Source organism: Acinonyx jubatus, chromosome D4, assembly GCF_027475565.1.
Source record: "Acinonyx jubatus isolate Ajub_Pintada_27869175 chromosome D4, VMU_Ajub_asm_v1.0, whole genome shotgun sequence".
Classification (NCBI taxonomy): domain Eukaryota; kingdom Metazoa; phylum Chordata; class Mammalia; order Carnivora; family Felidae; genus Acinonyx; species Acinonyx jubatus.
This window is the reverse complement of record NC_069391.1, coordinates 88923752-88936147: the sequence shown is the minus strand read 5'-3', so window position 1 is coordinate 88936147 and position 12396 is coordinate 88923752. Positions and strand designations below refer to the sequence as shown.

Here is a 12396-nt window from a genome sequence, read left to right as displayed (position 1 = left end):
GCGGGAAGATTCCGCTTAGCTCTTAAGAGATGGGCAAATTGGTATTTTGTTTGTACTTGCATTTCTTTTTTCTTTTACAGTTTATTTATTTTTGAGGGAGAGACAGAGTGTGAGCGGTGGAAGGGCGGAGAGAGAGGGAGACACAGAATCCGAAGCAGGTTCCAGGCTCTGAGCTGTCAGCACAGAGCCCGATGCGGGGCTCGACCCCACAAACTGTGAGATCATGACCTCAGCCCAAGTCAGAGGCCTAACCAACCGAGCCCCCCAGGTGCTCCTGTATTTGCATTTCTTAATAACACACGATGTGGAGCATGTTCTATGCTTATCTGCCATCTGTGTATCTACTTTGGTGAGGTGTCTGTTCAGATCTTTCCCCCACTTTTTAATGGGTTATTTTCATATTGTTGAGTGTTAAAAGTTCCTTGTATGTATTGGACACAAGTCCTTTATCAGGCAGCCGTGAGGATCTCTTCCTGCTCTCTTCACAGTGTCTTTTGCAGAGTGGAAGTTGGTAATTTTAATAAAATCAAACATTAATTTTTTTTCTTTCACAGATATTATACTTTTGGTGTTGTATCTTAAAAAAGCGATCGCCAAACCCAAATACACCTACATTTTCTAGGTGATCTTGAAGACATTGGGTCTATGGCCCACTTTGAGTTAATTTTTGTGAAGGTTGTGACGTCGGTGTCCAGGTTCATCTTTTTGTAGCTCAATGTCCATCTGCTTCAGTACTGTTTGCTTTCAAGACTATCTTTTCCCCCACTGAACTGCCTTTGCTCTTTTGTCAAAGATCATTTTATTTTGTTTATTTATTTTTGAGACAGAGCACGAGTACGGGAGGGGCAGAGAGAGGGGTGGGGGACAGGGTTTCTGAAGCAGGCTGTGAGCTGTTAGCACAAAGCCTGATGTGAGGCTCAAATCTATGAACTGTGAGATCATGACCCGAGCCGAAGTTGGACGCTTAACTGAGCCACCCAGGTGCCCCAAAGATCATTTTACTTTCTAGGAGTCCACTTATATAACTATTTTATATGAATACACTCTGGACTCCTTATTCTGTTCTACTGATCCATTTACCTGTTCTTTTGCCAACTCCAAAATGTCTTCATTATTGTAGCTTTACAGTAAGTCTTGGAGTCAGGTAGTGTCAGTCCCCCAACTTTGTTCTTCTTCAATACTGGGTTGGCTCATCTAAGTCTTTGAACTTTTCATAAAAGCTTTAGAACTGGTTTGTCAATACAGACTTGCTTATTTTTATCGGGATTGCACTGAATCTATAAATAAAGTTGGGAAGAAGTGATTTCTTCGTAATGAGTCTTACTATCCATGAACATGGGATATCTATTTACTTAGATCTTGATTTCTTTCACCAGTTTTGTAGTTTTCCTCCTATAAACCTTGTACTTTGTTTTAAATTTACACTTAAGTCTTTTGCATTTTTTTTTGTGCTAAGGTAAATGACGTTATGCTTTTAATTTCAAATTCTAATTCTTCGTTGCTGGTATATAGGTAAAGCAACTGACTTTTGCTTATTAAACTTCTATCATGCAATGTTGGTCTAACTACTTATGACTGTTTTGTTCTTGTTGTTGTTGATTCTTTGGGATGTCCCACATGGACAATCATGTCTTCTATGAAGTTTTGTTTCTTCCTTCCCAATCTGTATATATTTATTTCCTTTTCTCATCTTCCTACATTAGCCATGATTTCTAGCAGATGTTGAAAAGGACACGTGAGAGGGATGCCCTTGCCCTATTCTTGCTCATTCAGTATGATGTTAGCTGTAGGTTCTTTTGTAGAAGTTCTTATCAAGTGAAGAAGCTCCTGTCTAATCAGTTTGCTGAGTTTTCACTACAAATGGGTGCTGGATTTTGTCACATGCTTCCCCCCACCCCGATCTGTTGATATGATCATGTGATTTTCCTGTTTAGGCTTTGATATAATGGATTACAGTGATTTCAGTGTTAAACCTGGCTTCCACATCTAGAAAAAAAATCTCATTTGGTTGTGGGATACAATTGCTTTTATACATTGCTGGATTCGATTTGCTAATATTTTGTTGAGAATTTTTACATCTACATTCATGAGAGATAAAGGTCTGTGGTTTTCCTTTCTTGTAACGTTAGGTTCTGATTATCAGGGTAATACTGGCCTCAGAATGAATTAGGAAGGGTTGTTTCTTCTTCTATCTTCTGGGAAAGATCATTAAAAACTCATATAATTTCTACCTCAAATGTTTGGTAGAATTCACTCGAGAAACTGGGTCTGGTGCTTCCTATTTTGGAAGTTTATTAATTACTGATTTAATTTCTTTAACAAGCATAGGGCTATTCAGATTATCAATTTCTCCTCGTGTGAGTTTTCGTATGTTGTGTCTTCCAAGGAAGTGGTCCGTCTCATCTAGGTCATCAAATCTGTGGGCACAGAGTTTTTCACAGTATTCCTTTATTATTCTCTCAATGTCCATGGGATCACTAGGGATGGCCCTTCAGGTGGCCCTTCTTGTATTTCTGATATGGGTAATTTTTATCTTCTCTTTTCCTTGGTTGGCCTGCCTAGAAGTTTATCAATTTTATAGACCTTTACAATTACCAATTTTTTGTTTTGTTGGGTTTTTTCCTTCTGTTTTTCTATTTTCAGTTTCACTGATATCTGTTCTAAAGCTTTTTAATTCCTTTTCTTCTACTTACTTTGAATTCTATTTGCTCTCCTTTTTCTACTTTCCTGAAGTGCAAAGTTATTATTAATTTTAGATCTTTCTTCTCTAATACATGCATTCGATGCTAAAATGCTGGTGTAAGCAGTATTTTTGATAAATTCCCACAAAGTCTGGTACTGTATTTTCATTTTGATTTAATTCAAAATATTTTTTAATTCCTCTTGAGACTTTGACACGTGTTATTTAGAAGTATGTTGTCTAGCGTGCATTAAAAAGATTAATCCCACCATTAATAGATGTGATTTCCCAGCTATCCTCTTGTTATGATTTCTAGTTTAATTCCACTGTGATTTGACGGAATGTTTAGGATTACTGTTCCCTTACATTTTGTAAGGTGGGATTTGTGGCCAAATATACTTAAAAAAGTTTTCTTCAGATGCTAAGGCTATTTGTAAGTGTGCAATTTACTTCATTCATGGCACGCTCATCACCAGCACCACCATGTGCATCAACAGGTGGTAATTTATACAGAGACCAGGCATAGAGGAACACTCTATCTGTCCCTCCTAATTTATGACACTGCCATGATTAAATGGGAGGTGAAGCAATTTCCAATTCTCATTAAAGGTACAACAAAATTCTTTTGCTACTTCAGATGCCCTACACAAAGCTACATCTTTTAGGGAGGGGAGGGGAGGGGAGGGGAGGGGAGGGGAGGAGAGGAAAGGAGAGGCAAGGAGAGGCAAGGAGAGGCAAGGAGAGGAAAGGAGAGGAAAGGAAGATTTGTTCCTCTATACAAAGCCCTACTAATTTGTGTATGGAACAGAAAACTGCATACAGTGAATCAGGGCACTGTCAGTGGGCAGGAAGGAAGGCTCAGAAACAATGCATCTCACACACTGATGTTCCCCAGCAGGCCCATGTTCGCTCCACTGCCTGCCTCCCACCTGTCTACACGAGAGTGAGGGTTCAAATCCATCTCCACAAAATACAACGTGAGCCAGAGAGACATCTACAGTATGAGTGATACTAACTCAATTAAGAGTTTTTAAAATTACGTAAACAAGAGACATTAGTAAATGGAATGGAATCAGGGATAAGAGCTGGTAATAGTCAAACAGCAAACACAGCTAATTTCAATCCATCTTTATGGTTTTGAAAGGGGCAGGAGTGTAATCTTGTTCAGAGAGACAATTCATCTGACTCATGCAGAAGGTACAGAGAATTTGTAAGAGGTGTCCTCACTGAATTAGTGGCTGTATTACATACCTGAGCATAACAAGCTTCTTCTATGGCTAATCCTGTTACTAAATCAACCTGAGAATAAAAACATAATATAATTTCAGCAGGAATTATTTTTTCAAATCTGGAACACTCCATATAAATTCAAACTAGTAACACTTTTCCAAAAGAACAGAATTGATGTAAGACAACAAATCAAAAGTATGACCAGCATAAGAATTCTGGAACCAGGCTGCCTGGGTTCAAATTCTGACTCTACCGTGTAGGAGCTGTGTAGCCTTGGGTAAGTTAGGTGATAAGCTCTCTGTGCCTCAGGCGCATCTGAACAAGAGACTAACCACAGCATCTACCAGGTGGGGGTACTGGGAGAATTAAATAAGCTAATCTAGGGGAAGGCTTTACACAGCACCCTGGCATGGCCCGGCACGAGAAGGCATCTGCTATTAGTATTGTTATGATTATGCAAGAAGTCTTAAAAACCAAACACTCGGGAAATTTTTTAGGTTGTGTTTATTGCTAACAAATCCAATCTCTTTTTTATGGCTACGAAGCCCAGAGAGACATGGTGGTCTCTGAGTCTGCAAGGAAGAAGTATCTTTCTTTCTTCACAATTCCGTAATTTAGCCCAAACATCTGTTGCAACGAACACCTGCTGTAAACAGGCACCTGCATTGCTTCTTTGCCCTGCCTGCTTCTCTCCTGGCCTGGGGCCTCCACTCCCCAGGGTAACCCCAGGATGCCCCAAAGTCTTGCCTTGTTAATGAGGGGTCCTTGCACAAAGCACGTTGAGAAATTATAGGTAGAGAGAGCCAGGCTCCGCTCTGAGCTTGGGAGTTGTTCCTAGAATGCTTTCTCGTCATGCAGCACTGGTGTTGAGAATACACAGGATACCCTTTTCTTTTGGTCTCGTATGAGCCACCAGCCAATAAATCTGTCTCTTCGCTGAATGGCAAAAACAGCCAGCATGTCACAAGCTGCAGGACATGAGTGAAATTCCCTAATTCTGTGATGAAGATACTGGATCGGCAACAGCTAAGGCAGAACAAAATCAATAATATAGCTAAAAATACCCTCGGTAGCTTACGGTAACGGTAGCATTGAAATAGCTGGATTTACAACATTAACAAATAAACGGAATTAAGTCTCCACCACCAACTCCAACAGCAATCTCAAGCAGCAAGGCACTTACCTCCATCCCTTGATTAATTGCTAATTTTGCCACTCTCATCGCAACGGGTCCCTAAAATTCAATTAAAGAAACAGATTTTCATTACTATTTATGCAAAGTATGTTGTACAACTCAGTAAAATTCAGAATTTCCCATCGCTGGGCCCGTGGCAAAGATGCAACAAAAGCTATAAGATGGTTAACGGGGGGATTTCCTTCGGGCCTTGGCACAAGTCTGCTGCCTGGACAACTGTACATGCCTGCAGGCCAGCAGGGGCCGTGTGCCCAGGAGCGGGCTGACCATTCTCCGGCAAAGCTCCCAACAGGTGAGGTAGGGCAAGGAAGAGGCGACGAAACACCACGGCTCTGGGTGCACAACGGGAGCGCGGGCTGCAGGGGAGGCTCCCGTCAGCACCCGTGCCGGACACTGGCTCCACACCGGAGCTCCGCGGGCACCTGTGACCCAGCGTGACGATGATGTGCCCTCCAGGCAAGTTCCCCACACCACGCGGAAGCTGACAGCCCAGAGAAGTCCTTCAGGACGAGGGAAGGTCACGGAGGGAAGGACCAGGTGTCCTCTGTGAGGAGAATGTTAACTCTTGTCGTTTTTGAAAACCACATCGCGCCAGACGGAATTTAGCTGTTTGATCACATTTGAAATTCCTCAAAACTGTTCGTGGGTGATGAGTTAGAATTCAGCGTATCTTTTTTTTAAGTGTCTTTTGAATTAAAATGCAAAATGGGCTCTAAGTACCAGGCGCAACAGGGGACACCCATAAATGAACAAATAACGGCACGAGGCATGGCAAAGGTCGCTTTCCCCTCGCAGGGCCTTCAATGGTCACCTTTAACCCGTCTGAATCCCCTTCCGAAGTCACATGCTCATTAATAATCTTTTTCAGAGGCCACAGGTTTTCAAGGCTCGGACAAGTATCTCAGTTAGAATTCCTGACGATGTGACTTGCACGTGTGGAACACACACTAGGACCATTTTCTTTAAGGTCGTCAACCTTTCTGTTGTTGTTTTAAGCAGGGTGCTCCCGTCTGTGAGAACCTTCTCTACTCCCTGGTATCTAGCCGCTGACCCCGACCAGGTGCTTGTCCGACTTCCATGCGCACAAACCCCCAGCCCCTTGTGAAAGCCCAGCGGGGGCTGGGGACATGCTTCTGAGGGACGCCTGGGCTGCTCGTCTACAGAGCACACTCTGGGCGGCAAGGTTGCCTAAACTGGAGAGACAGGAAAATGGAAAGGCTAGTAGATGATAATGCTTATTTAACTGGCTTCTTTCAAAATACAAAACCAGCACTTCTTCTGGACATCTTTTTTCTCAAACAGGAAAACGGAAGTGACGTCCAATACAGAAATCAAACGGAAATTCTAGTTTTAGAGAAGCGGTCCAATTATCTGGAAGACTCCTCATTCAGTGACAAAAACCAAACGTGAAGTGTATCGTCCCTCAAATTTTGCTCTGTAACTTTTGCATATCGTCCAGTTATACGTTTTCTGGACCACGCAGCATCTCCCTTGGCCCAAGGAAAAAGTCCTCAGAGGCACGTCCTTCGCAGGAAAGGGACAGAGGGTGAGGACCCCCGGTCCGCCACGTGGTCAGATGGTGGGTGGGGAGGCGGTGCCGTCGGGCAGGAGAGGCGTGGGCAGGGGTGGGGCGGGGCGGCAGGAGATGAGCCCTGAGGCACAGAGCCGCCGAGGGAGGGAGCTGAGCACCGCTGTCCAATGAGCAGAAGAGGCTGTGAAGGCCAGAGCAGGAAGGACACCACGACCTTGACCTTTCTTAACCACACCCCCTGTTTCAGCGCAGAGGTGGGTTGGTCTTAGAGCTTTAATACCAAGGTTTCAGTGAGAGCCTGTTTTTCCCTTAAAGCACTGAAAGTCTCTCCTATCTGCTCTCTCTCAGCTGCGAGTGTGGGGCTGCGTGTTCCTCACACGGGGAGCAGACGACGCGGGGGCCCCGTCCCGACAGAGCCCACGGCCAGCTAAGTGAGAAGCAGGGAAGGGTCCCCGGCAGGCGGTGTGGTTCCAGAGGGCGACCCCGCCACGAGGCCCTGCCCAACCGCGGTCGGGGACAGGCGCGTCCCGGCAGACCCGGGCGTTCGTCTGGCCACGGGCCACTCCGGCACCGCCCTCCGAAACGGGAGGCAAAGCTCTGAGCCAACACGGGAGGAAGACGCATCTCTCCGGAGGGAGACTTCCCGAGATTCCCAGAAGGATCCCCGGCCCCCGAAACAGCTTCTGCAACCTGTCCGCGTCAAGCGACGCAGTTGGAGAGAAAGTGATCGTGCCTGCGGTGCCGGCGAGGGGGCTGCCAAACTTGAAACCGCACTAGGGATGACAGCAAATCACTAACTGCTTACACAGCAAAAGTCCTCTCATCCGCGATTTCAGAAGCGAGGCGTCCGCGAAAAACACACGGGAGAAAGAACGGAGCCACCCAGAACGAGCCCCGCGACGCAGCGGCCGACGCGACTCGTCGGCGCCGGCCTTTGCGAGCGCACGCGCACTGCTCCGGGCTCGCAGCCTTCACCGCGGGGAGGACTCGCCACACGCGGCACCCGGGGAGACGCACGGCCGCCGCTGTACGGGCCCGCCGCCCCGACCCGGCCGCGGCCAGGGCGGTCCACGCTGCCGTGCTCGGCCGCCGTCCCCCCGGGCTTCCCCCATCTGTCCAGGTACACGGCGCAGCTCAGAAGCCGCCAGTAGGTTCCGTCACAGGTGCCGACGTGCGTGGGACGCGTCGTCGGAGCGCGGCCACAGTACGGGCCCCACTTTCTCTTCACATCTCGAACTTGAATTCCGAAGGCTCTTCATGTGCGGCTAATCGTTTCCGGTTTTAAGGCTACCACGTACTCTTCTACTTGGCACGCGGGACAAGCATATCACAGGCATGTGAGAGGACTGTTGTGTCAATATGCTATAAAGTTATTTAAACAGAGAGAAAACGGAAATGCAATTAGAAATACCTGAGGTAAAAACTCTCTTGCTAGGTCCAAGGCCTTGCGGTACGCGGCGTCCCCTTCCTGGTTCTGTTCTAGAACGTGGCTGATCAAGCCCACCGCTTTGGCTTCTTGGCCATCGAGCACGCGGGCAGAGAAGATGAGCTCTTTGGCCAGCGATATCCCGATAGCGCGCGGCAGGCGCTGCGTCCCCCCTGCGGAGAGAATGGGGGAAATGCGGGCAATGATTTCGCACCTTGTAGTCTTAGCATTTCAGTGTTTCGCTTCTTCATTTATCAAACAAACCAGGGCCAGAAGCTTACATGTCAAAATTAGTACGTAGAAAACTACTTCAAAGCAGAACGCAATTAGTTTATAAAATTAAAAATCCCCAAAAAAGAACTGGAGTACCTTCTGTAATTATTAAGGGATTCTGGCTCTATTTATTCCTTGTAACACAGCTGGTGTGTTCCCAAATTGAATCCACAATCATCACCACGTCAGGAGCCTTGAGACGCATAGCAGTGGGCAAGCAATACTGTCCCTTAGCGCATTTCACCCAGAGGGATGACAGGTCCATAAGGTGGGGCACCTTTCATTAACTTTGGATAAAACTTGTCCAAGCCTGAAATCTAACTCATGTGCTTCTTTTTTTAAATTTTTTAATGTATATTCATTTTTGAGAGAGATAGAAAGAGAGAGAGACAGAGTGTGAGCAGGAGAGGGGCAGAGAGAGAGGGAGACACAAAATCCAAAGCAGGCTCCAGGCTCCAAGCTGTCAGCAGGGCTCGAAGCCACGAACCGTGAGGTCATGACCTGAGCTGAAGTTGGATGCTTAACCCACTGAGCCACCCACGCGCCCCATAACTCATGTGCTTCTTAAGGAATCACTGACGGTAAACGAACTGCAAACTGATTTTAATTTAATAAAAATAAAGCTAGATAAATCTTCGTGAGACAACTCGGTGCTGGTAGAGAGTCCTCGTCACTCCTGGCGCACTACCCACCAGATCCATCTAGAGCTCTGCTCTGCTACCTACTAGTGATGAGGCCAGGATCTCGTTAAAAAGAAGGCTGGGCAAAAACAGGTAATGTCCTTATTCGGCAGCTTTCATTTCTACCAAGAAGAATATGGAAGCAGCTACGTTAGGATTCCCATAAATCTCACTCTGAAGACAGCCGCTGGGCTGCCCAAGGGCACTGGTGGCCAGGAAGCAGGAGAGCAGAGCGACTGTCAAGCTGCAGAGAAAAAGCAAGGTGACAGACAGCCTGCCACCCAGACGAGGTCACTGTGTTTTGTTTGGCCCGCAAGGTTTAGAATTTTATTTTTATGTATTAGTTGCCAACATTTAAAAAATGGGTGGAGGTTTCAGGTGGGAACTGATTTCCACCGGGAGGCCCATTTGAGACACAACACATCCATGTGGCCACCGCCCCTCTCCTCTGTTGCCAGGACTTTAGCCTGACAAGCTCTGCTTTCTGTGAGACAACTTTGAAAGGAGGGGCGCCTGGGTGGCTCAGTCAGTTGAGCATCCGACTCTTGAATTCAGCTTGGGCCACACTCTCATGGTTTGTGAGTTCAAGCGCCGCACGGGGCTCTGCACTGACCCCCTGGAGCCAGCTTGGGATTCTCTCTCTCTCTGCCCTCCCCCACTCACATGTGCATCTTCTCTCTCTCTCTCTCTCTCTCTCTCTCTCTCTCAAAATAAATAAAATTTAAAAGAAAACCGAGTTCTTATTCTCACCTCAATCAAAAGTGGCACAATGAAAAATAAAGATCACAAGTTGCAGAAAGCATGTTTCCCTTTAGTAATGAAGTATCTTCCTACGTTTTTAATGAATAAAGCATGTCTGCATTGGAAGAACACAATTTAAGATGCTATTATTAAGCAACTATGTTAAGAACCACGTGCAGCTATTTAGACAATGTGGGTGATGTAGAAAAAAAGAGAAACAAACACAAACCTAAACGAACTGGGAAAGGACTGATATTTTCAATAAGGATTGGTTTTGAACGTAAATAAAATGAGTAGGGCTTCTGTAGACTACAGTTATTGTTTATACTGTTCAATTAGAGATGGTGAGTTTATAAGTGTTTTTTACTTGATAAGGCAGAAAATGTGCGTCTGAAAAAAAATGAAGCATTGACAAACTTGAATCTAACTGTAAACAGCGACGTTGCTTGGCCTGGTAAAGACAGGTCTGAGAACGCACGGGACAAGCACCAGGGAAAAGGGCAGGTTATCTATGGCGTTTCCAATGGCAGCTGATGAGAACAGAGATACCAATAATACAACCCAGTATTTCCTCATGGAGCAGATGGGAACTTTCATGAGATGGATTCATGAGAATGTACGGACATAGTATTCACGATGAGCACAACACTAGGAAATGATTCTCTTTCACGTTCTGTGGAAAGTTTGATGTAGACTGGTCAAAATTAACAAATGTGAGCTTGAGGGATCGTTGGTAATGCCGCACTTGTTATTCAACCGAAATTCGAGTCTTGCAAGGCGGCCAAGCTTACACCCATTCGTTATTTCATTTCGTTCAGAGTATCGTTCTCCAGGAATGAGAGCTTTGTAGAAATTAAAGACAGGAACAGTAATGAAACGAAGACCAGAAAACACATCCACCGCCCTGAGCTGAACGGCACATAACTCAAGCTCTGCTCGGTGACATGGGCGAGGGCCAGAACGATCTGCTGGAGGTCGTGGCCTGAGCGGGGGTCGAAAGACAAGGGGAAGGGGGCTTTCTGTTCTTGCCGGAAACGACGCATCAGAGGAGCTGGGAAAACCCGCACCTTGGCTCACCAACTAACACTGCACCTGAGACTCAGCCTTTGGGGGGACATCGCAAGCCATCTGCCCTAGGAACCTCATGTAAGTGGGCCATGATGGCCGCTTGTCCTTCTGTGTCTGGTTTTACTGCACTAAAGCATACCGCGCTCCAGGGTCACCCTGCTGTGGTGTGTCCGCGTTTCCTTTTAAGGCTCAGTAATATTCCACTGTATGAATACCACGTCTTATTTATTCACTGACCCGGTGATGGACACTTGGATCGTTTCCACCTTTCAACTATCAAGAGTAATGCTGCTATGCATATGCGCGTACAAGTACCTCTTTGAAACCCTGCTTTCTTATTCTCTTGGGTAGATACCCAGAGGCAGAGTTGTTAGATCATACAGTAAATCTAGGTTTAACTTTTTTGAGGAACAGCCATACCGTTTTCCTGGTAGCTGCACCATTTTACATTCTTATCAACAGGGTACAAGGATTCCAATTTCTCCACATTCTCAGCAACATTTGCAATTTTCAGGGGTGTTGTTTTTTTTTTTTTTTTGAAGGGGGGAGGGAGGGCTTGATGGTAAGCATCCTAACTGGTGTGAAATTGTACCTCACTGTGGTTTTTGATTTACATTTCCCTAACAACTAGTCGTGTTGAACTTCTTTTCATCTGCTTATTGGCCATTTGTGTATCTTCTTCAGAGAAACATCTATTTAAGTCCTTTGCCCATTTTTTAAATGGGTTGTTTTTTTGTTGTTGTTGAGATGAAGGGGTTCTGTATGTATTCTGGATAGTAACCGTTTATCAGATAGATGATTTGCAAATATTTCTTCTCATTCCATGGACTGCCTTTTCACTCTGTTGATTGTCCTTTGAAGCACAAAAGTGCTTTTAATTTTAATTTTAATTTTGATGAAATCCAATTTTTTTTTCTTACATTGCCTGTGCTTTTGGTGTTGTATCCAAGAAATCATTGCCAAATCCAATGTCACAAAGTTCTTCCACTGTTTTCTTCTAAGAGTTTTACAGTTTCAAAACTGACATTAAGGTCTTTGATCCATTTTGGGCTAATTCTAATACGCGGTGTAAGGTAAGGGTCCAGCTTCATTCTTTTGCAGGTGGATTGTCCAGTTTTCCAAGTACCATTTGCTGAAAGAGGCACTCTTAAATAATTACACAAATACATTATTTAATTCACTCACTCCCACGGAAATTCTGTCTTTAGGAAAACTATCTGGTGAAAACTTATCTGGCTCAGTTTCCTATGCTGCAATCAGTTTGCGGCAAAGACTGGGGGTGGAGCTGGGGGCGACTTCCCCATGCTCCTCCCAGTCATATAAAATTTGTGATCTCGAACTTTATAAAAATGACGTGACCTGTTTGGTTTGCCTTTCTCAGTTAATATGAACAGCTTTGAGCAAAGAGCCGTGCACGTGGAGGTTACTAAACCACGGGGCATTATGACACAAAACGCTACACATGATCAGTGAGTGATCTCAGATGTCCGACAGTATCTCAGGGATAGTCACCCTAAATAGAGAGTATTTTTATGTCAACATTCTACACCAGCTTGGAAGTACTTCTGTTTA

At 45.2% G+C, this 12396-nt stretch overlaps 1 protein-coding gene across 10 annotated transcripts in view; it reads right to left on the bottom strand.

Moving 5' to 3' along the window:
* The window catches only part of AUH (AU RNA binding methylglutaconyl-CoA hydratase), a 353019-nt gene that overhangs the window by 195675 nt on the left and 144948 nt on the right, over positions 1-12396 (bottom strand). For all 10 annotated transcript variants that reach the window (XM_053205356.1, XM_027041185.2, XM_027041186.2 and 7 more), the window contains 3 exons: positions 8048-8235; positions 5094-5144; positions 3932-3979 (listed from right to left, as the gene is read on the bottom strand). In XM_053205356.1, coding sequence (XP_053061331.1) covers positions 3932-3979; positions 5094-5144; positions 8048-8235 — 287 coding nt within the window. The remainder of the gene's footprint in view (positions 1-3931; positions 3980-5093; positions 5145-8047; positions 8236-12396) is intronic.